This window comes from Actinia tenebrosa, unplaced genomic scaffold, assembly GCF_029948245.1.
Source record: "Actinia tenebrosa isolate PJP-AT-01 unplaced genomic scaffold, QUT_ActTen_1.0 PGA_scaffold1__47_contigs__length_23844297, whole genome shotgun sequence".
Lineage (NCBI taxonomy): Eukaryota > Metazoa > Cnidaria > Anthozoa > Actiniaria > Actiniidae > Actinia > Actinia tenebrosa.
The window spans coordinates 22904289-22927718 of NW_028292578.1; the positions used below are offsets into that span (position 1 = coordinate 22904289).

The 23430-nt window shown below is 37.6% G+C and overlaps 3 protein-coding genes across 3 annotated transcripts; 2 read left to right on the top strand and 1 right to left on the bottom strand.

Moving 5' to 3' along the window:
- Window positions 1–56: 56 nt before the first annotated feature.
- Window positions 57–15422, top strand: LOC116303517 (uncharacterized). Its single transcript, XM_089032624.1, has 23 exons — window positions 57–258; window positions 1632–1689; window positions 2160–2255; window positions 2371–2427; window positions 2903–3084; window positions 3568–3722; window positions 4063–4210; window positions 4718–4763; window positions 4875–4917; window positions 5836–5953; window positions 6056–6104; window positions 6517–7665; window positions 8014–8106; window positions 8301–9374; window positions 9669–9752; window positions 10209–11058; window positions 11531–11595; window positions 12021–12068; window positions 12324–12447; window positions 13325–13421; window positions 13783–13856; window positions 14139–14253; window positions 14385–15422. Exons 1-23 carry the CDS (start codon window positions 149–151, stop codon window positions 14470–14472), a joined length of 4923 nt encoding a protein of 1640 aa, XP_088888750.1. The 5' UTR covers window positions 57–148; the 3' UTR covers window positions 14473–15422.
- Window positions 15423–15852: 430 nt separating this feature from the next.
- LOC116303776 (uncharacterized) lies at window positions 15853–20982 on the top strand. Its single transcript, XM_031713382.2, has 5 exons — window positions 15853–16172; window positions 18121–18471; window positions 18818–18857; window positions 19320–19455; window positions 19915–20982. The coding sequence occupies exons 1-5, from the start codon at window positions 16034–16036 to the stop codon at window positions 20446–20448; spliced, it is 1200 nt and encodes a 399-aa protein (XP_031569242.1). The 5' UTR covers window positions 15853–16033; the 3' UTR covers window positions 20449–20982.
- Window positions 20983–21272: 290 nt separating this feature from the next.
- On the bottom strand, window positions 21273–22173 carry LOC116303596 (adrenocorticotropic hormone receptor-like). The gene has a single exon (XM_031713174.2). The coding sequence runs from the start codon at window positions 22092–22094 to the stop codon at window positions 21273–21275; it is 822 nt and encodes a 273-aa protein (XP_031569034.2). The 5' UTR covers window positions 22095–22173.
- Between the last annotated feature and the right edge of the window lie 1257 nt (window positions 22174–23430).

Below are 23430 nucleotides of genomic sequence, written 5' to 3' on the forward strand. Positions count from 1 at the left end.
ACGATGCAATATAGACGTGTAGAGTCCAGCCCCTTTAGCGTGGTTCGAGTGTTTTGAGGAAGGGTTAAAAAAAAAACATGGCTACCACAGCAAGGGGATTCTTCAGGCATATTAATCACTGTTATTGCCATCTCCTCCTCTTTCAACCATGACATCTGTGTGGAAGAAACTTCAGAGGGTTGGCAAGAATGCCTCCAAGTTCCAGTTCACTGCAACTTTTGAGTCTATGACAGTAGAATGCTCTAAAAGTGGAAAATGGTGAGGCTTGTTCGATAATTTTAACATGGGGTTAACATTCATTTTTGATTCTAATTTTGACGGAAACTAGATACTCAGTACTCTTCTCTTCTGTTATTATCAACCAAAGCTACTAATCTAAAATCTAAAATCCTTACAGTCCTAGTTTACTTTGTGACCGGCGAGGAACATTACATTTATTTACATTCATTCATTGATATTGGTCTAGTTTTATCAAATTAAAATGAAATCTTCTATACAGTTTTGAAGCATATTCTCTTTTCTTTTTCACACTGTTGTATCGAAAGCAAACCCTATTTTCTTCATCGCCAAACCTGACACTAAGTTTTCGACCCAGGCTTTTTAAAATCCTAAAAAAAAATTCTAAGATTCATAACATCTGTGAATAACTCGAGCTCAATATCAACTCTTCTAAATATATAAGCATAATTCTGACTTATTATAGTTCAGTATCTTTAGTTTTTATTTTGAAATCTCCCAATTAATGTGTTCATGCGAGACTATCTTTAATAGTTGTCTGACAATTTAACCGGAAAGAGTTTTGAATTTCTTGAATTATTGAAGACATCTCATCTTTATTCCTTGACATATGATTGTTCTGGAATGACGGAAGGAATATTTATATAGAATAATTATGTCCAATATTTCTTTAAGTAACGTTTTCTAAGAACTTGATATTTTTTTTGTTTGTAAACACCTTTTGACAAACTAACATCTTGTGTTAATGTTTTTTTTTTGGTCAATTTAAATAAATAATACAATCAATAGTTGTTGTCTATTGTCACTGATGTTTAGTTTTTCACAGACATTGGTCCAAAATCAGATAGCTATCTCTTTTAAACATCCTCTTATATAGTCACAAGAGGATTTGTGAAAAGTAAATATTGTAAAGAGCTTACTTTGCAAGCAAGAACTTGTAGAAAACATATTAAAAAACTTCTTAGAAACCTCACCTTTGACCTACGTTTTACTATTCATTCCAGTGTTAAATTTTCCTTGTATATTTCTGTTGCTTGTAGATGATTTAATCTTTAGTTAGAAGAAAATTTTACCATCAAAAAGGGTTGTCAAAATCTTAATTTTTATTTACAATAATAGTTGGCATTCTCCTGGAATAAATAGCTTGCTGAAAAATGATACTTAAAGTTATGTAAAAAAGATTTTATTGGATTCTTTAGAACCTCATTGAAATACATTGTATTAGATAATTAATCTGTGTTGACATTTGTCAATCATTTAGACATATATGTGCATTATTTTATATTCTATATTCAGTAAATTCTTTGCGGATCTTCAACAAAAAATCACATTTTGCTGTTTCTGTTAAGACACATTCTGCCTCCATAATATTTTAATTTCTGATTACTTTCCAGGCAGCCAAATAAACTTTGTATTATATGGACAAGAAGAAAAAGAAGGAAGTGTTCTAAAGTAAGTTCATTAATTAATATGTTGTTATTGGACGATTGTACACTCTTTGTTTTAAATTTCTGTATTGATTTCTAGATTATTTTCCATGCATTTAGTTTTCATTATTTTTTTTTTTTATTGTTTCTTTATCATTCACTCAATTCTTTTTTTATTCATTCTATCCTTTCCCATTTATCCATTCTTTCATGTTCATTCATTCATCCATTCATTCATCTATCCATCCATTCATTCATTCATTCATCCACCCATCCATCCATCCATCCATCCATCCATCCATCCATCCATCCATTCATTCATTCATTCACCCACCCATCCATCTTTTCATCCATCCATCCATCCATTTATTAATTTATTTCCCCCATTAACTCATACATGTGGCTAAACATTTATAGTCCAAAAGTGAAAAAAATTCAGGAATGAAATATCAAAACAAATAAAAATTACAAGAAATAATGGCTTTTATTCGATAGTTACATTCATGGAACCCTGGCATCACCAACCCATTTAGGGGCATCATCACGTGGACGGAACCAGAAGAGATGGAAATAACTGTTACATTATACAAGGTCTGATTTTTTTTCTATATACTCGTATTTTGGAATATTAATCCTATATCCTTTGAAAAACTCTCAGAGCAAACGAAGGAACCAGCAAACTACTATTGTTATGTCTCATTTTTAGGATCCCAGACCAGGTAGCCCTTATGAGGACAAGGAATGGACTTTTGTCATTGAAGATGTAAGTTAGTAGTTTATCATTTCAAATGTAATTATACAATTTATGCTAATGATTTTTTTTGATAATTTTTTTATTTTATTTTTGTATTGTTAGGAATTTAAGGATTTAAAAAAAAAAAAAAATACTAAATTGAATTTCAAAAAAAGGAAGAAAAAAAAAATCCAAAAAACTTTCAATAGAGCCTCAGGATTTTATACTTTTGATAGACATGTTTCAGCGTTTCTTACCTAATCTACAGCATATCTTTATTAGCGAGAGTGCGAGATGACATGGGAAACTTTGAAACATGTTTATCAAGTGTAATTTCATTTCTCAATATACTGTTACATTTGCCGCTGCTGCTTATACCAAAACTCCAGGTCTGGATTTTTTAAAATTCCACTGGAGAATTCTAAAATGGAGTATTTATTTATTAAGAATGGGGTGCACTTGATTGGCTGATGCTGATTTTAGTTATTATCAATAAATTATACAGGAATCAACTTCTGGCCGTAGAAAGGCGATAGCTCATGGAACTATTAATATGGTAGACTATACAAGCCTTGGTCTCGAACAGAAAGATGTTAGACTCAATTTGAAACTTGCTTCTAAGAAGTTGGTCTGTGCAAGCTTGGATTTCAAGATTTCTTGTATTCTTATTAAAGAGGGAAAGGCAACGTAAGCAATGATTTTTTTGCATAATTTAAAAAATTCCTCTTCGGAAGCTACAGATTTATTTGATTGTGAAAATGATGATGATGATCCTGGTAGGGATTCATGACTTGTGATGGTGGTTGATGATGGTGATGATGATGAAGTTGTTGATGGTGATGATGATGGTGATGGTGATGGTGATGATGATGGAGATGATTACACTGATGATAATGATGGTGATGTTCATACACCCCACTTCTTGGTCTCTGTCTGGTTCATTGTCATCAGTGTCCAGGTTTGTTGCTGATTTTAAAGAATCTAAAACAAAATGCACAACAAACTATGTCAGTGAAAAAGAACGGACAAGTAGCTTTCTAGTTATGACAAAGCAGTAGTGAGTTATGACACCAAAACAATGATGATCATGATTAGTGGTGATGTTGATGATGAAGGTGATGATGATGATCATTTATAAAATTTCAATATTCTTTGTTTCCATGACAACAGTGACGAGGACATGATTAGTATTGGCAGTATGTTGAGTCTTAATGATATTGGAAGCCTGAATGACTTTGAGGTGGAGCCAACAGTTGCCACTCCACAGCCGACACGTCGATCTGGCCATAGTCGTAACTTATCACATGGAAATTCCTTACCAAGAGGTAACTGCAGATTTTACAGACAGATTTTATCGTAGATCTGACAGACCTGACAAATTAATTTTTATACAGTCGACTCTCCCGTATGTGACCACCCAGGGACCAGGAGAAAGTGGTCGCTTACGGGAGATGGTCGCTTATGAGAGTGGTCGTTCAAAGAGAGTCGACTGTAGTAGAAAAAGTTTTAACGGTTCTAATAAGTATTATGTGATTGGTATAATATTTGTCCCACTTCTCAGGCATAAACCACTCTTTTAAAGATTTAAACTATTGCATCTTTGTGAAGAAAGTATTTCCTTCATAAGCCAATATACTTACTTTCATATCATGATAATGCTTTTAGTGTTGTCCAAGAAAGAAGAATCAACAGAATCTACTGACACCACCCCAAAGAGTACACCAATGAGACCGAAACGAACAAGGTCCAAATCCACTACCCCATCAGGTGATAAATACACTCTGCCTGGTGAGCAAGAAACAGATGAAAGAAGGTATGACGGGCTCAAGAAAAAGATTTCAATGAAAGGGGGAAATGGTCTAAAAAAACAGAAAAGGGGAATTACTTTTGTACTAACTATACATTTCTTTTAAATTTTCGACACTTTTGAAAGCCTTTAACTCTGCTTCTTTTTATTGAAACATGTTCAAACTTGCCAGACTTACATATCTTGAGATGCTTTCTAAAATGAAAACTTTTTGTGTTTTTTTTTTTTTTTTTGCCAATTATATAAAAATTCCAAACTTACTCTGTCCCTTGCTCATCCTTGAAATGGGCAATGATTGATTTAAAATATAAGTATTTATTTTTTAGAACAACCTCATGCACGAGCTATGCTAGCACGAGCTAGCTAATGGTTTAATATTTGAAATCTGTGTGCAAGCCTTCATTTTACTGATTAATGCTATTGGTAAATGGTCAAAATGTCTAGTTATTAGTTAAAATCAGAGACAAAGCAAATATTATCGATAACACAGAATATATTCATTTTTATTCTTAGGTTAAGTAGTACATCACAGGTGTCGCCTGAAACAGATGACACACCAGTAAGATATAACTATTAAATATAACATGAAAATTCTACAATATTCTAGAATAATTGTACTTCAAAATAATAGGCTCACTTAAATTTTAAATGAGTATTTTTTCATTCGCAGGAGGTTATCAAAGATATAAGCAAAGCTGAAGAGGATTTGACAAGTATGTTCTTGTTGTAGATACTTTACTGTACTTTGGGCGTAATGTTTTCCCATTCCAGACTACGTCTCATTCCCTTCAGAATTATATTTTTATTTGTTTACTAGTAATACCTAATAAGGTACATGAATAAATGTGGATGAAACTCAAGCAAATAAACTTATACTTGGGCAATGAAATGTGGTCTGAAATGAGAAATGGGAAAACTTTATGTCCTAATTAAAGAGATGTAATAAATGTCATAACCATTCTCTTTAATATTATTTCTTTATTTATATATTTTGTTATTTATATATATATTGTATATTTACATATACACCGACTTGCAAGAACGTTGTCATACGAAAATAGAACATTAGTGATTTAGTGGGATAGGAATTGTATTAAAAAACAGAAGAAGATCACTGAAGCTGAACTTTTTCTCTTGTCTTTTAATGTATTCCTTTCTCATTAAATCACTAATGTTCTAATATCGTATGTCAACGTTCTTGCAAGTAGGTGTATATATATTATATTAATCTACCTGACAAAGTGCATACGAATTGCAGAATGAAATTCTCAAAATATTTGAAATTGGATGACATTTAAAAAAAGCAGAATAATATTTTTAATTATACAGCTTCTCATTAATCCCATACAGGTAACTGTCCAATTATTTTCTTAATTGGACAGGTCTTGTTGTTATGGGATTAATTAGGCAGCTATATATTTAATAGATAATGGGATTTCATGCTGTCCAATCAAGAAATAATTAGACTTGAAAAGTTCCTCTGACTGCCAAATTGGACTCGGCCTACGGCCTCATCCAATTTTGTCAGTCCTCGGAATTTTCATCGTCCAATTATTTCTTAATTGGACAGCATGGAGTCCTATTACATATACTTATTAGATAAAGGAAATTGACTATTATTTATTTATCAGAATGGTGCAAAACCTGTACCAAAGGATATAAAGGAGTCAAAATAAAAAACACCACTACATCCTGGCGAGATGGACTCGCTTTCTGTGCAATTCTACATCATTTCCATCCGGATCTTTTGTGAGTAAAACACCTTGTTCCTTCTTTTTTTTTTTTTTTTTTTTCATTTTCTTACCTTGTTGACTTCTCTTAACCACTTACAGTTATTTCCTTGTATCTTAGTGACTTCGATTCATTGAGTTCAGAAAATATAAAAGAAAATAATAAATTGGTAAGTCAGTTTGAGTTTCTCGTTCATCCATCTTTTTTGCTTTTTCGTTGTCGTTTCATGAAGAAATAGAAAACGCGCGTGCTTGCTGTTGCAGTTACTGTATAAAGCACGCGGGGATTGGTAGAACACGAGAGAAATGTTAGGAAAAGCACGACGTGTAGCGGAGTTTTTCTGGACACTTCTCGAGTGTTCTGCCAATCCCCAAGTGCTTTATAATTCCACACAGCACAGCAAGCAAGTTTTTGATTTCTTTTATAAAATGCAAAGGGCGCTTGCGTGCTGTGTGCTCTCATAAATCATGCGCTCCCAACCAATCAGAATGCCAGATTTATAACAGTTATTTTATGGTTGTTCTTACAATGATGTTCGACTGTATCTATACTCTAATGATTTTTTATTCTACATTCACAAGGCTTTCGACGAGTATGAGAAATTAGGCATCCCACGGCTGTTAGACCCGATGACCATGGCTATATCATCCGTCCCTGACAAGCTGTCAGTAATGACGTATCTCTTCCAAATAAAGACTCACTTTACTCAACCAAAACACCAAGCAACTCCACACCGCAAACACAAAACGTTTAGTCTTTTCCGCAAAAAACATTCTTCCTTAATGGAAGATCCCAAGGAGAAAGAAGAGGACGAAAGATTTCGCATGAAACTCGAGGCAAGACTAAGCCAAAATATCGAAGATTTTAATTTTCAAGAAATCCAAAAAGAGATCTTAACTGATAATGTCGAGGATTTGAAATCGAAACCTAATGAACTTAAGAAAACTGACTCGACACGTGACAAGGACAATAACGTGGGTCTTAAGGTTATTACAGCCGACTTAACGGAGCATGCGTCAAGCGAAGCAACCGCTGTACGGAAAGACCTTGATGTTGTAGCTAAGAAACGGGGACCGAGGAGTATCGATGTGGACGATGTTAAAAGAAAGTCAGGTTATAATCCTTTTGATGATGATGATAGTCCACCATCTGTGCCTGAAATCTCAACTCCCTGTGATTCAACATTAAAAACGGACATTTCCGAGGTAAAGAAAGTTGAGAGTGCAAAGAGTAGTATACCTCCGAAGGAGTACAACCCTTTTGACGAAGATGAACCAGAGTCACCCTCCCAAGAGACCAATCGCCTTGCGGAGATTATTTCTGAAAGCAAGCCTACAACCGGTTATAACCCGTTTGATGAAGACAGCGACCAGGGACCTAGTAGTCCCGTGGATAAACCGAATACAGATACGGAGACAAGAACTAAGGCAGAAACGACCCGAAATGATAATACTTCTCAAACGCGGCTTGGGTATAACCCCTTTGAAGAAGATGAAGACGAAGTTGTTGAACCTAGTAAAGAAAAACCTGCTGCAACGGGGTATGGTTATAATCCGTTTGAAGATGACGAGGAAGAGAATAAGCAAGAGAAAAAGAATATTCCTGAAGGGACTAGTAAATCTGCACAGTTTCAGAGAACACGGCTGACGGCGAGTGGAAGAAGAATAAAACTTCCCGCGCCTAAGCCGAGAGGAGTTCCTTATCGACCAAAGCAGGAGCAGCCTATCGCGGTAAGAATAAGAATACAAGATATAAGAATGTTTGGGTGCCATCCAACATGGCTGCTGTTAAGCTAAAGTCTTTGTAGAGTTTAAGGTTTTGCGTAAGCATATAAGAGTCGCCATGCTGGAGGACAAAATTAGTGACATCCACAATAACTCCTGCCACAGGATGCCGATAATTTAAAATATCCGTAGTTATATAACACCTTATGACATAAACCATAAAGATGGCTTCCAGACATGCTGTTTTTCAATATTTAGGTTATTTTTAACAATAACCTTCCTTTCTTATTCCATCCATCTCACGTTCGCGTGGAGTTTAGTAAGATAATTTTTCAAATAATCTTGTGTTTTCAGGTACCTAGAACCACTATTCCATCGAAGGAACCCCCCAAACAAGGTGATAGTGACAGTCCTTGGATGCCCAGAACATCAAACCACGACTCACCAGTAAGTATTCTATATCTTCTATATATATCCGTCGGGTTCCCTGTGGGAAAATAGGGGAGACTGAGGAGGGTGACGGAACCTTCCCAGTTCGATATTTAGCTGAAGTGATCATCCACAGGTAGCCCGTCTTAAGTATATTCCTGAGAGAGGCGAAATAGGGATGTATAATTCAAGCCCTTTTGTTTTTAAAACAGACCCGTCGTCGTCTACCTCGCGACCCTAGGCTAAAATCCACCAGACCAGCTCCACGTCCACCTAGTGCAGTAGCCAAACCATCAACCAAGCCACCACCAATACCAACACTGGAAGAATGGCGGAAAACAAAGGAAGCCCAAGTCAAGAAAGACAGCCCAAGAAAGTTGGCGCAACCTAAACGACCTGCGCCAAAACCACCAGGCGCGAGACTGGAAGTAAAGCCGACGGAAAATAGTGACATTTTGGCTGATAAGGTTGATGGCGAGATTAGTGAAGTGAAAATTGAAGATAAAGAAGGTGTAAAGATTGAAGAGTTAAGGCCTGACGAAAATGAAGCCACAAACAGCGAAGCGTCAATGTGTGAGGATTTGAACATGGATGGCGCCAAGAAGGCGGAAACAAAAGAGGATTCTGCAGAACAAGAATCTGAGAATCAAGAAGGGTTGAAGGCAAAGGAAGAAGAAATAAAAGAGGATTCTGCAGAACAAGAATCTGAGAATCAAGAAGGGTTGAAGGCAAAGGAAGAAGAAATAAAAGAGGATTCTGCAGAACAAGAATCTGAGAATCAAGAAGGGTTGAATGCAAAGGAAGAAGAAATAAAAGATGATTCTGCAGAACAAGAATCTGAGAATCAAGAAGGGTTGAAGACAAAGGAAGAAGAAAGTAGTGAAAAGATTGAAGGAAATAAAGGAAATGTTGAACAACCTAAAGAAGAAGAAAATACCGAAGAAGATAAACGAGATGAGGAAGATAAAAGTGCTGCTGACAAAAGCAATGACATTAAATTCCTCGCACGACAAGTTTTAATGGACGCGAGAAAGAAAGCTGGCGCGAGTAATGTGTTACCTAGGGAACGAGTGGCTGATATCACCGTCACGCAATCCAGGCAGGAAAAGACTGAAGAAGGAAGTGAAGAGAACCACACCACAGGAAGCGCAGAGCTATCATCCAAGACCAACATTACGCTGGACAATGATGTAAATGAAGAGATGGAAAATAAAAGGCCGTCTATTGGCAAGAAACCTGCTATACGTCCAAAACCAAGTGGAGAAACTGTGCTAGAAAAACTGCAGGTTTGTTGAAAACTACTCAAATCCAAAGATTATGTACTAAGAGAACAAACTACAAACGGCCCGCCCACTCTCCCTTCCACAGACCCCTTGAAGCACGTCGGAATGCAGCTCTATTCTGAGGATATAACAAGAGGTTTGCAGTTCTATTGAAATTCTTTTGTTTTGTCCTTAAAATTGAGCTGCTTGGACGTCAAATGCAAGGGGTCTATAACAAATCCTACCCACTCCATAAACCACACACGGCATCTCGTATAGCATTGTCTTTCAAGTAATTATTTACCGGGTTGTCTTCAGGCCGAGAAAGATCGCCAGGAAAAACTCAACACAACGGCACGAGATGGTTTAGAAACGAAGAAAAAGAGAGACACGGATACCAAGGTATTCTTGACGCGAAAATTTGTTTATCTTAGCTATACAGCTCCTAAGAAAAAAACTTAGAAACAAGTTAACTCGAAAAAACGACATGTTCAAAAAAAACCCAAACAAGATGCCATTCGTTGATGGGGCTCCAGTGAACTATTCTGGCGGGAAATTTTCGCGCCAAAATGTGCACGCTCGCCCCATGTTCCATTGTAATTAGTATAGGAAATCAAAACAAAACATCACGAGTATCTATAAATTCCGAATTGTAAGAGAAGACCGTGCGATTTTTTGCTTATAACATACTCAAAAAATTGAGCAACTTAATTGGGACTCTATAGAGTACAATTTGGGATTTAATTGTACTCCTCTTGTCCAATCATAATCGAGTAATTTTGAAGAGTGTATTATGAAAACAAAAATATCACAGACAAAGTGGTTACTTTTATTTTTAACAACTTCTTTTATTCCTAGAGCGAAGACACAAAACAGCGACAGACACGTACCAAAGTAAACAGTTTGATCAGTCACTCACAACAGAGAGACAGACAAAAGGAATCGTCAAATGAATCACTAAACAGTGATGCGAAGACGACTACAAACAAGGAAGATCAAGAGCCTAAAATCCCTGATAAAAAGACAAGCCATGTTATGGAGCACAGACCCTTGAAATTCAAATTCCAAAAAGAATTAGACAGAGACAACGAGAATCAAAACACTACGGAAAAAACTGAAAAACACGAGTTTGAAGAAAGCGAGAAAATCAAGCGATTACGTGCGGTTTTGAATGACGGTAAAGAATCTAAAGAAAGCGATGGATCAGAGTCTGAGACAGAGCGAAGAAGGTCAAAGTATTCAAGCTCTGATGCTGAATCACCCAAACCCGCGAAACGATCGAGTCGCTCGCTTGAACAAAACGGACGTGCGCGGCTTTCGAGCTATGATAATGATTCTCCTTTAAAGCGGTCAAGTCAGTTAACGGAAAAAGTAAAGCCAGAAAAACGAAAAGAAGAATCATCTCAACCGCCTATGGTTCAAGATGAAGACAAAGTCGAGGAAGACAGGACTAAAGATACAGAGGTTAAGGCCTCTTCCGAACCGACTGACATCCCAAAAAGAAAACACTCCAAAGATACAGAGATTGGAAGTCCAAAGAAAACATACATCAGTCCCACAGCCGCGGCACAAGCCTACGCTGAGACTAGGAAAATGAACTTTGATAAGTTTGAATTGCCTGTTGTTGCGCAGCCGCCCCCTAAACCTCCAAGGACTATGATATACGATGATAATGAGGAAGAGAAAGATGGGGATAAGAAAATTAATGGTAATGTATCCATCAGAACGGAATTAGTGCGTTTATGAAAACATACTTAATATCAAATTGCGCTCGACTGTCTAACGGCACTACACGATACAGAGTTGATCGACGCACCCAATCACATCACGCGCTCGCGAGATCGCATTGCTTGGCCAATCAGAATGCACAGTCATGTTACATCACGGTCACGGCAAGGGACGTCCGAGATTTTCTCAATCATGCGAAACAGACCCTTCTAGCTTGGGTATAATGCTTTCCCATTTCAGGCCACGTGTCATTCTCTTGAGAATAAGATTCTTTGCTTGAGTTCTATCCATATTCATATAACATGCGCAACCACATAGTCTGACGTCTCGTACCGTGATCGTGACAGCGGTATAAAGTCTAAAGATTAAACGTACTCCAACTACGACACTCAATACATGCATCATTTAATATAATGAGGTCTAACTGAATCTATTTTTTATGTTCGTTGCAGAAGATTCTGTAGAATCTGTTGAGAATGAACAGAAAGATACCAGCGATGATCTGAAAGACTCTCTGGTGAGTATTAGATAATCTATTACCCACTTTCTGTGGATCCATTCGCTGTTAAGAAATAAATCAATTGCTTTCGTATCATGAGGGTAACTAACCTTTGTCCCTTGATTGAAGTGAAATTTATAAATGTTTATATTTGCGGAGAAAACATAGAGGAAACCTCCCGATGGATGCAGTGACCGTGTTCAAGAACACAGCGGTGGAAGGCGGCGCATAGCAGCGCATGCGCACACCATCCTCGCTTCCAATATCGTACAAAGAGCTGGATACGAGATTGCTTCGCTTCCAAAGCGTGTCACTATTCCACACGCTTTGCTGTAAATAAATGCTATATTAGAATTGAAGCCCTGTTTGAGTGATGGAAAGTAGTTAGTCCAATAATAATGCTCATAGCTCAACGATGGTTCCTTCTTTTCAACACGATACAGAATCCATTTGAAGACGAGTTTGAACGATGCCTGGAGAACGAAACCTCGGTAAGATTTAAAAACAGTTCTCACTTGCATCACAACACAAACACGAGTATATGGGGAACATAAGCACACGCGTTGCAACTCTTCTCTATCAGATGCTATAGTAGCTCCCTACCCAGGCGTTCTTAGGGTCTGTCACGCAGAAATTGCAAACACAAACGCAGGAAAAAGTCTAACATTTTTATCTTTGAGCTTGTGCTTGCGTCGTAGTGAAAACCGGCTCGAATCTCGAATTTTTTTTATTTATTTTGTCGACAGGAATTCCAAGACACGACAGAGTACGTTAAACAGGAGTTGATAGCCCTGTCCATGGAACAAGAAGCACTGGATAAAGTTGCTGCTAAACTAGAAAAAGAATTACGCGAAGCCATGAAACGAAAAGGTGTGTGTGTCTACCGCGGTGGCACAAATAAAGATGCATATTGTTAGGTCCTACCGCTTTACATCAGGTGCATTCTGGTATATCTTGGGTAGAAAACATTGCGAAGTAATATAAACCCTTGCAGTACGTCTGAATGCAGCTCAATTTGGAGGACATAACAATAGGTTTCCAATTCTCAGTAGATTGAATTTTTTATGTTTTGTCCTCCAAACTGAGCTGTTTTGACGTCACATGCAAGGGTTTTTTTGTTACTCAAGCCAGTACAGTTGTTCTTACCTTATTAGAACAGGTGTATTCTTGTATTTTTGTATTATTATTATTATTTTTTTTTAATCTATTTGAGATTTTGCGCGCAGGCAAGTGCTGCACAGTAAGACTCAGGGTCCCCTTCGAGGTACATTGCAACAATTTCCCACCCCGTAAAATCCCCATACCCATCCCACAAACAACCCTTTAACACATCATTAGTAAAGGCCAGACACTGAGGGTGGTCACTGCCAGGGTTTCTTTACGTCCTCAGTGTTTCTTTGACGTCCCTCCATTTTACTTGGCCATCCGAGCCACTTGCAGATCTAACCATTTGCAGATGTAATTATAAATGCAGCACTTTCTCCTCAGTTACTTTAAGACCCTGAGTGTTGGTCCGGCCGGGACTCGAACCGCGACCTCCCGCTCGAAAGTCCGATGCTCAACCAACTGAGCTTGGGTAGAAAATTTTTTTGTGTTGCCGCATATATGGTGTTTTATGGATTACTCAACCCAAACTAGAATAGAATGCACCTTGTTTGACTTGGATAAAAAGGAAACTGGAAGTATCGATTTTATTGTTCTTTGTCCTCGTGATTGATAATATTAGCAATCGTTTCTGACTTGACAGGATGCGAAGAAGAAGAAGAAAAGCTCCTACAAGAATGGTTTATCCTAGTGAACAAGAAGAGCGGGTTGGTCCGAAGACAAGCAGAACTCAGCTTACTGTAAGATGACGTGGTTATCAGTTACATTGACCAGGACTAGGTCCATGTGGATTAGACCTATTTACTGGAAGCGTAATTTTTCTTATTTCAGACCACTTCGCATTCCATTGAGTATCATTTCTTTGTAGGGAACGCTGGATAAAATACATTTACTTTAATGTATTTAAGCAAAGATATCTATCTTCCTTGGGAAGTGATGCACGATCAAACTCGGTTTTGACATAGGGCTGTATTCAGGAACTGAAATATGTGTTCTTTGTAGTACTATAAACTAATTACGATTTTGAGACAACAATACCACGAAATATTGACGAATAATATATTCAAGTGTCATTAATGGAATATTATTCATGTGTTACAGAGAGAAAGAGGATGATCTGGAGCGAAGATTTGAGATGCTAAATAGAGAACTGAGAGCACTGTTGGATAAAGAAGGTATTATCATGATCATCATCATCATCACCATTATCATCAAAATCATCATCATCACCATCATCATCATTACCATCACAAACATCATGATCACCATCATCATCGTCATCATCATCCCCATCATCATCATTATCATCATCATTACCATCATCACCAACATCATCACCATCTTCATCATCGTCATCACCATCATCACCATCATCATCAGTATCACTATGATCATCATCACCATCATCAACACCACTGTCGTTATCGTCATCAACGTTAATATTCTTTTTCTCGTAGACCTGGAGAAAACTAAAGAAGAGAGAAAACGGGAAAACGATCTTCTGGCAGAACTAGTAACACTGGTGAACAAACGAGATCAACTGGTCCAGATCGAAGACACTCAGATACAACAGTAAGTCAGCTACCGCATAATCTGACAAAAAATATTAGCCAATCAGAATCGAGGAAATCTGCAAAACTGATGTGTCAATTTTCCTCTAGAAATAATGGATTTTCTTTCTGTTTTTCTTTTTCTTTTTTTAGGGCCGAGCGTGACGAGCAACATATCCAACGTGTGATGAAAACCGTGCAAATCCCTCAGCGCGAAAAGAATGAATGTGTCCTGCAGTAACTGCACAACGTTTTGCATTGTCATTGCACGTTAGTTACCCTGTGTGCCAGAGGCCCGTGTGGGGGTTGGGGAGGAGAGAGGACCTCTGGTACCCAGGGTACACGGTAGTAGGAGGAAGCGCAAGAATGAAGCAATTCAAGATCAGACTCCAAACACATACACAAGGCTTGTATCATTGCTACTAAATTACATTGAATTTCTTTCAAGGGCTTTTGAATTGAAAAGGCATTGAATTCGGCAAATTCCGTCCCTCAAAATAGCTACAAATTCTTGGTAAGCGTGTGACGTCATAATTGCCATGTTGGTTGACTTGCACGCTACCAAACACAAGTACGATTTTCGTTCAAATCAAAAATTACATTCCAATCGGAAAAAATTAGATAATTATCATGTTGGCAATATATTTTTAATGGAAAGCTTTAAGAAATCTTTATTTACTGGTTTTGCACTTCATGGATTTGACTTTTTGACGAAGACGATATTTTCGAAATATATCGGCGAAATATCTCTGGTTGTTAGCGAAGATGACAACGCTTTTCATTTCTTCTAGTTTTGATAACTCTTTTTCTGCTTTGAGTATTTTTATTGTGTTGAAATTCCCACTAGAAATTATTTTTGCATGTCACTGAAAATATACCTTGTCAAATAATTTTACGCTTACATTTCTGTAATACTATTATCAACATGCCGCTATTAAAATGCAATCTGAAATTCCTTTTAGTAAAACAAAAGAATTGTTTTACAATACTAGGGAGAAACCACAATATTATATTTACAGAACAAGGAAAAAGTTAATATGTCTAGGAACAATGTTGCTCGAAAATAACAAAGCTTTTTGAAGCTGCATGACTTTTCGAAACCCATTTAGTTATATTCTATTCTACTAAATTAAATAGATATTGTTATTTTAGATATTGAATATTAAAGAATATTAAAAATAATTATACCAATGACTTATTAAGATTCTTTCTTTCTTTCTTTCTTCCTTCCTTCCTTCCTTCCTTTTTCTTTCTCTTTGTTTTTTTTTTTTTTTTCTTGTTTTGTCCTCTATAGCTACCTGATTATAGGAATATCCTATCTATTATTAATAACTAGACTTATGACTTTATTTCTCTTTAACTTATCACCAAGACGTCCAACAATAGACAAAATACTCCATCAACTCAATAGCGCAGCGCGCTCATTCTAAAAATAGCTTAAAGATTCGGACAAACATTGCATTCTGTTTAACCGCTACGATGATTATACGAACCGATTTTATTATTTTTACTTAAAGTTACAATAATAACCCATGTAAACTAAGATCAACTGCGATCGGCTGTGAAAATTATCTGCTGAAAGTAAACTTGTAAGTTCGTTTGTCCGAATTTCCCCTTTGTCTTCGTTTTTATGACGTCACGGCTGCGCTGCGCTATTCAGTGGTTCCGATATTCGTCTTCAAGCAATCCTCCAAGTAGGCGTTGCAGCAAATATCACCACGATCCGAAAGACACGGTTGTTTCTTAATTCTGTGTATTATTCTTCGTTTATCCGACACTCCAACTTGATATCCTAATTGAGAATGACAACGTTTTTCGCATATAGTAGCTTTTCTTTTATTGTGCTAACGCTTTGGACGTGTTTCGAGGTACGAGGCTCAACAGCTGAAAACCCACGAAGACGACGATTTTACAAAGATGCCCAATTCACAGCCATTCAAAGTAAGTCATTCATTTTTATCAGCTGTTTTTTAACTGCCATATGCTCTGAAAATAAGGCTGCGTTTACGCGGTACCGGAAGAATTTTTTTAACTAGTCAAAAATTTGACGTCTACATACCGTTTACACGGAACCGTCTCTTTAATTGTATAAAAAATACGTTCTGTTTACATCGGACCGGTCCTAAATTTGCACGGCTAGGCTTATTAATTTTTGCCGTTCGGATATAGTTCAGTCCTGTGTGAACGGAACCCTTGTGCAGTTACACTGACAAACCCAACAACGGCTTCAAGAGAGATTTTGCAAGAGGCGTTTATATTTTTCGGTTGAGTTTTAAGAACTTGTGGTTGTAACTTTGGACGGCCAAACTTTCTTTTTTCTTTTTTTTTTTTTTTTTTTTTGCTTCAGTTCACAAACAAAATGATAACGAATATTTATTTTTGTAATTCGTACAATAACTGATTCGCACTGAATGGTTTTCATAAACTCGAAAGTATCGAGGTGACGCAGATCATTAACTATAGAAACGACTTTCTAATTAAAAACCTTTTCTTTCCTATTCAAATGATAAAACAAATCATTTGTTCTGTAAGAAATAAGCCGATAATAACCGGAAGGGTTACTAGCTGGGACTTTGGTGCATTTAATAAACAAGTGAAAAAGGAGAAAAAATTTGAACGCCATGTAAAAAAAATACAAACTCTACTGATGCGAATTTTTACTCTGGCCACAGAATTATAGATACAACTTCTATTTATTTTATTTTATCTTATTTTATTTTATCTTATCTTATCTTATCTTATCTTATCTTATCTTATCTTATCTTATCTTATCTTATTTTATTTTATCTTATCTTTTTTTTTTTTATTTTGTTTTATCTTATTTTATTTTATTTTATTTTATTTTATCTTATTTTATTTTATTTTATTTTATAATAACAATAATCTCTAATCAATAATTAATAATTTTTAAATATTTATTTTATTTTATTTATTTATTTTGGATATATAGTCTTTAATCAATAATTAATAATAACAATAATCTCTAATCAATAATTAATAAATTTTAAATATTTATACATTTTTTTCAAAGAGTGTGAAAAAAACGAATGATTTGTCCATTATTAAATATGAATATGTAATATATACTTACAAAGAAGAAGGAATTATAAGATGAAAAACGACAAGAAGGAAAAGGGAAATAGATAGAAAGAGAGAACGAGACGACAAAAATCGGACTAGCGAGCGAGCTTAGGGAGGGAGGGGCGGAGGGGAGGGGACGGAGGGAGGGAGCGAGGGAGGGAGGGGAGCGGAGGGAGGGATCGGAGGGGAGGGAGCGGAGCGGAGGGGAGGGGAGGGAGGCCGGAGCGGATCGGAGCGCAGGGAGGGGAGGAGAGAGCGAGGGAGGGTGAGGGGAGGAGGGGGAGCGGAGCGGAGGTGAGGAGAGGGAGGGAGGGAGGGAGGGAGGAGAGGGATCGGAGCTAGCGGAGGGGAGGGAGAGCGAGCGGAGGGGATGGGAGGATCGGAGGGGATTTAGGGGATGGACGAGCGGAGCGAGGGGAGGGAGGATCGAGCGGAGCGGGGGAGGGAGGGGGATCTAGCTTAGCGGAGGGAGAGCTATCGTATTGAGGGGTAGAGGTATCTTATAGTTGTGATTTATAGCTTATGTGTATTTATGATTTATCTTATCTATCGATCTATTTTATTTTATTTATTATCTATCTATATTTATTTTACTTATTTATTTTATCTTATCTTATTTTATTTTATTTTATTTTATTTTATTTTATTATAGTTATCTTATCTTATCTTATCTTATCTTATCTTATCTTATTTTATTTTATTTTATTTTATTTTTTTATTTTATTTACACAATGTTTAATTTTCCTTCTCTATTCAATTGTTCTATAAGAAAACCGGTGTTTTCAGTAATATTTTATTTACATTCCAGATTATTCCCTTCGCAATGTCATTATAGACTTCAAGTTTGTGAAGAATTCAATAGGCTGTGTTCAAGCATGTTTGGAACATCCAGGATGCATCTCGGTCAACTTCAATACTCAGGGCAATCCCAACCACCTTTGCGAGCTCTGCAACCAAACTCTTTACTCGACCAAAGACGAGAATAAAATAACCAAAGCAAGGTACACTTATTTGTGGCCTCAATATCCTTCAATTTGTTCTGAATCTCCATGTCAAAATGGAGGGAACTGTTCTTACGTATACGACGATAAGTTGGGTGTAGTCCTCGATTATCGGTGCAGCTGTCATCCATACACAAGCGGCCGTCATTGTGAGAATGGTAAGTTCGTGAATATTTCTTACACGTTTGCATTTTTCTCAGGATTCGTAAATTTTGAGCTTGATAAGCCCTTCTCAAAATTATTTTGAATGGGAGGCTTACATGGGGAAAAAAAAAAAGAAGAAGAAGAAGAAAGAAATACCACCAATTCCATCGAGAAAAGGCGCCGATTTCTTTTGTGTTTTCATGTTAAGCTCGCATCCACGATACTTTTGCGAAGGGTTCATTTAATATGTGTGACATACAAATGCATATCATAATCAACTTCAGGTTGAGTAATTACCCCCATGTGCGACTGAGCGATGTTAAAGTTCTTTCACATACTAAAAATGTTTTGTGTCAACAGGACCGTTTCGGTCGTGCCAAGACATCATAAACAATACAGGGTAAGAAGTTACTATGACAAAGATAAGCTAGTCCATAACGTATCTCGAAAAGCAAAGATTCAGAGTTATTTTCTGTGACTACGGCCGTCATGCCCCCCCCCCCCCTACCCCCACCCCCCAGTAGATTCGATGACCGCCTGATCAGATTTCTTTCTGTGCGCTGATTGGCTGGTTTTTGATGGGCTGTCAAAACGAGATCACCTGCTTTGTCCTTGTGCATCTGACGTCAAAGCCGCCATGTTGGATGACTTGAACAAATGATTTGGTCTTGGTTTCTCTTGTCATACCATGAACCAACATGGCGGCCATGTCTTTTGTCCTTGTGCATCTGACGTCATAGCCGCCATGTTGGATGACAATGATTTTATATAACCAAAATGGCGGTACGGTCGTGTGCTTTTGTACACACGAGAAGGGCGACTGCACACAACCTACTGAGATATTTGTGTTTGTTGTTCTCAGAGATCATGAGCTGGAAGATGGAGTGTATTCTTTGCTTTTGGACTCGACAGCCGTGGAGGTCATGTGTCACATGAAAAACATTCCCGGCTGTAGCAAGAAAGGTTGGATGCCTGTCATGAAAACAGACCCCCACGAGGTAACAAATTGAATTTATCATCCAGTTTATTTAATAAATTTAAACTACTTGAATACTAAATATAATGTATACAAATAAACCTTAAACAACCTCTGGGCTGATCTTTAGATAGAGTATGACAACTTAGAGGTTGAATTGAAACTTAGCTCGTTAGATTTTGCGGATCGGATAGAAAAACCCGCCATTTACCCGAAAAAAACTTGAATCATCCAAGGGAGAAAATTCTAACAAACTCTACTCACATGCGATGTTAAATCTAGGAATCTAGCCCTAGTCTCCAAGAGGTGAGAGGCGAGTGCACTACTGCTACTCATACCAATCGTTCAAGTTATTGGTAGGGTGGGAAGGGGGGGGGGGGGGGGGGAGGGGATGGGGATTTTTCTCGTGGTGACACAGTTTCCAAATAAAATTTGCTTGGCGTAGCTCTGTCCTTCAACTCGACAATTGATCACATTGTAGGACACATTTGCCTACCATTCAAGCTACTGGTCAAACAAGGTCGCTTACAACGTTTCAGCAGGTAAAACAGGTTTTGATAACTACGAAACAAAGCTACCAACCTACTGGACGGTTCCATTCAAGGAACTCTGTGTCGGCTTCAGGGTTGGCGAGAGCACTAAATTCACCACTATTCCTTACCAAGCGACCTCGCTTTATGACGTTGTCGCTGATGGAATCGAGAGAAGATTTACTATTGGGAGAAAAGCTTGGAAGTCACTGATTCCAGGCGCATCGCTGCAACGTGATTGTGAATTGGAGGGATTCAATTTGAAAGCGCCAAGAGGACGGATGTTGCGCCTTGGGATTATTGCTGACCACATCGACAGTAGCTCCCCTTGTACTGGTGGTCCTGACAGTTTCTTGGGCTTCGCTATGGAAAAGTTTCCAGCAGCTTCTTTTCAACACGGCAATATGTGCCATCATAAGTCACGCCATTGTGATACCAATACTTTGGAATATATTCCTGCATTCGGGTATATACTCGTTCGTTGATTAACAGCATGTCCATGAACATATGTCACGCCATTGTGATACCAATACTTTGGAATATATTCCTGCATTCGGGTATATACTCGTTCGTTGATTAACAGCATGTCCATGAACATATGTCACGCCATTGTGATACCAATACTTTGGAATATATTCCTGCATTCGGGTATATACTCGTTCGTTGATTAACAGCATGTCCATGAACATATGTCACGCCATTGTGATACCAATACTTTGGAATATATTCCTGCATTCGGGTATATACTCGTTCGTTGAATAACAGCATGTCCATGAACATATGTCAAGCTATTGTGATAGCAATACTTTGGAATATATTCCTGCATCTGGTCGTTCCATTCATGTTTTTTTACATTAAATTACTTTGCATGTTGTAAGATTTATCCTTTTCGTGTGCATGTTACTGTAACGATATTCAGCAAAGAAAAAATGTATTCTTGTTGGTATTCTGGCATTTTCGTCGTTACCACTAAATAAAGTTCTGACTTGCAGCTTTTGGCTGCTTGAACAATGGCTTTTATGACTTCTTCTTATTTGTTTTTCCCCCTTTTCGGTTGTCCCTGTCCCTGTCCCTGTCCCTGTCCCTGTCCCTGTCCCTGTCCCTGTCCCTGTCCCTGTCCCTGTCCCTGTCCCTGTCCCTGTCCCTGTCCCTGTCCCTGTCCCTGTCCCTGTCCCTGTCCCTGTCCCTGTCCCTGTCCCTGTCCCTGTCCCTGTCCCTGTCCCTGTCCCTCTCCTTCTCCTTCTTTTTCTCCTTCTCCTTCTCCTTCTCCTTCTCCATCTCCATCTCTTTCTCCATCTCCTTCATCTTATCATTCTCTTTCATTCGATCCATCGACACTCGATTCCCAACAGCATCTCAGCTTAGAAAGTTGTCTTTTGACTGCGTTTCTTAGTTCTGTAATTCGCCAACAGTAGATGATCGGATTAATGATCCCATTCAGCATGACGACAGTCTCAGCCAGAACCAACCCACTCCTCAATCCCTGCGACCACTTTTGGATTAAAACAAAAGCGGCTAAAAACGCAATTAATGGAATATAGCTCAACACAAAAGCTCCTATCACGTAATTTATGGTATTTACGGACTTCTTAAACCTAGGCATGTTTAAAGATGGCTGGTTTATTGAGGGCTGTTGAGCTTGTATTTGTGCCGAGTGCCTTCGTATTGCCCGAAAAATATTGACAAAGAAAAAGCCATTCAAAACAAGGACCAAAGGAATAAAACCAAAAGCGAAAGTATAACCAATGAACTGCATTCCTAGACTTTCGAGAAATACTCGACTAGTAGAAGCAAGGATGGAGCAAACCCAGATTGAGAGCAAGAGTATACCACAACGTCTAGGTGTGACAAACTCTTGATATCTTAGATGAAGACGAATAGCAAGGAACCTATCTCCTGTGATGGCAGTCAATGTAAAAAGTGTTACCACCCCCAAAATCGAGTTACTCGGAACATAAACATTTCGCACTTTGAGGAAAAACGAAACATCGCGTTTGTATTCAGCGAACAAGTACACACAATATGACGGTTGTGTGAAAACACCAACAAAGAAGTCGGACGTCGCTAGGCCAAGAAGGAGAATATTCGAAGACTGCGTTCGTAGTGATGTTGTCATGGAGATGGTTGCCATGATTACCAGGTTCTTACAAGCAGATATCGGGGAAATTAAACTATTAATAGCTATAAAAGCCAGAAGAAAATGATTGTGGTGTTCATTTAGAGGTGTGGTTGAAAAATATGGCCGTAAGAGCGAACTTGAAGTTGATGTTGGACGCGTTTGGTTGCCTGCACTCGTATTCATGGCCGCGTTTCCCAGAAATTTGGAGTAATAAAATAAATAAATAATCTTACTTCGTTATCTTGAATCTCTTGAGAAGGAATGAATGGCTGGAGTTGAAACTAACTTTTCCCCCATTTAAATGGAACTTGGCAGACGAAATCTTCAAAGCTCGAAGGTCTCAACCGGCGACCAACAATATAGGCTGATAAATTACTTTTGTCTCGGCAGCCTTACTGAGAGCCCAATTGAACCAATTACTATTAAAGCAAAGTAATAGTCTCAACCGGCGACCAACAATATAGGCTGATTGATTGCTTTTTTTCGGCAGCCTTACTGAGAGCTCAATTGAACCAATTATTATATAAACAAAGTAATAGCCTCAACCGGCGACCAACAATATAGGCTGATTGATTGCTTTTTTTCGGCAGCCTTACTGAGAGCTCAATTGAACCAATTATTATATGAGCAAAGTAATTTGAAAGAGTTCAATCAAAGCAAAGATTTGTCAAGCTTTTATTGGTAATTGCAATGGAGAAATAATCAATTTGGGCAGGGAAGGAATATTAGACTGCATGTGAAAACAATAGCGCTCAAGCTTGACGTTCTACACGTACCATTTCCAGAATCCAGCTCTCAAGTGGCTTTTTATCTCATGTTTTTCATTATTATCTTCACATTCTCAAAGGAGTTTAAAAAGAAATTTGACATCCTTACACGAATCTTCCATCGAGAAGTTTAAAGTGTATACCAAGGAAAAATTTTTTTTTCCAAAATCACTTATATGTGAATAGTGTAGTATCATGGTTGCAGTATTTTTCTTTTCGAAGATATAGTATATATTTGAAATAATATCAATATGCAAATGAGATGACGTAAATTCAAGACTAATTTATTATACAAAAATGCTGTTGTGGAAAGTACTGTTTTATAAATTACAAATTATCCTTATGACTGACATTTATGGCTTTGTACACTTTTAGGCTATTACACTTCAGAACACTTGTCGTAAATTACACTGCAAAATGTAACCCTTTCCTGAATTTACGTCATTCATTTGCATATCGATATTTCAAATGTTTATATCTCTGAAAAGAGAGGTCCACATACAAAAATACTGCAACCATACTACTACACTGTTCACATGTAAGTGATTTTGAAAATAATTTTTTCCCTTGATATACACTTT

Bases quoted from the DNA above. Each gene is read 5' to 3' on its own strand.
- LOC116303517 (XM_089032624.1), top strand. From the start codon at position 149: ATGACATCTGTGTGGAAGAAACTTCAGAGGGTTGGCAAGAATGCCTCC. The intron at 3,085-3,567 runs GTAAGCAATGAT...CCATGACAACAG, and splicing joins ATTAAAGAGGGAAAGGCAAC to TGACGAGGACATGATTAGTA. The intron at 5,954-6,055 runs GTGAGTAAAACA...CTTGTATCTTAG, and splicing joins CATTTCCATCCGGATCTTTT to TGACTTCGATTCATTGAGTT.
- LOC116303776 (XM_031713382.2), top strand. From the start codon at position 16,034: ATGACAACGTTTTTCGCATATAGTAGCTTTTCTTTTATTGTGCTAACG. The intron at 18,472-18,817 runs GTAAGTTCGTGA...TTGTGTCAACAG, and splicing joins CGGCCGTCATTGTGAGAATG to GACCGTTTCGGTCGTGCCAA. The intron at 18,858-19,319 runs GTAAGAAGTTAC...TGTTGTTCTCAG, and splicing joins GACATCATAAACAATACAGG to AGATCATGAGCTGGAAGATG.
- LOC116303596 (XM_031713174.2), bottom strand. From the start codon at position 22,094: ATGGCAACCATCTCCATGACAACATCACTACGAACGCAGTCTTCGAAT.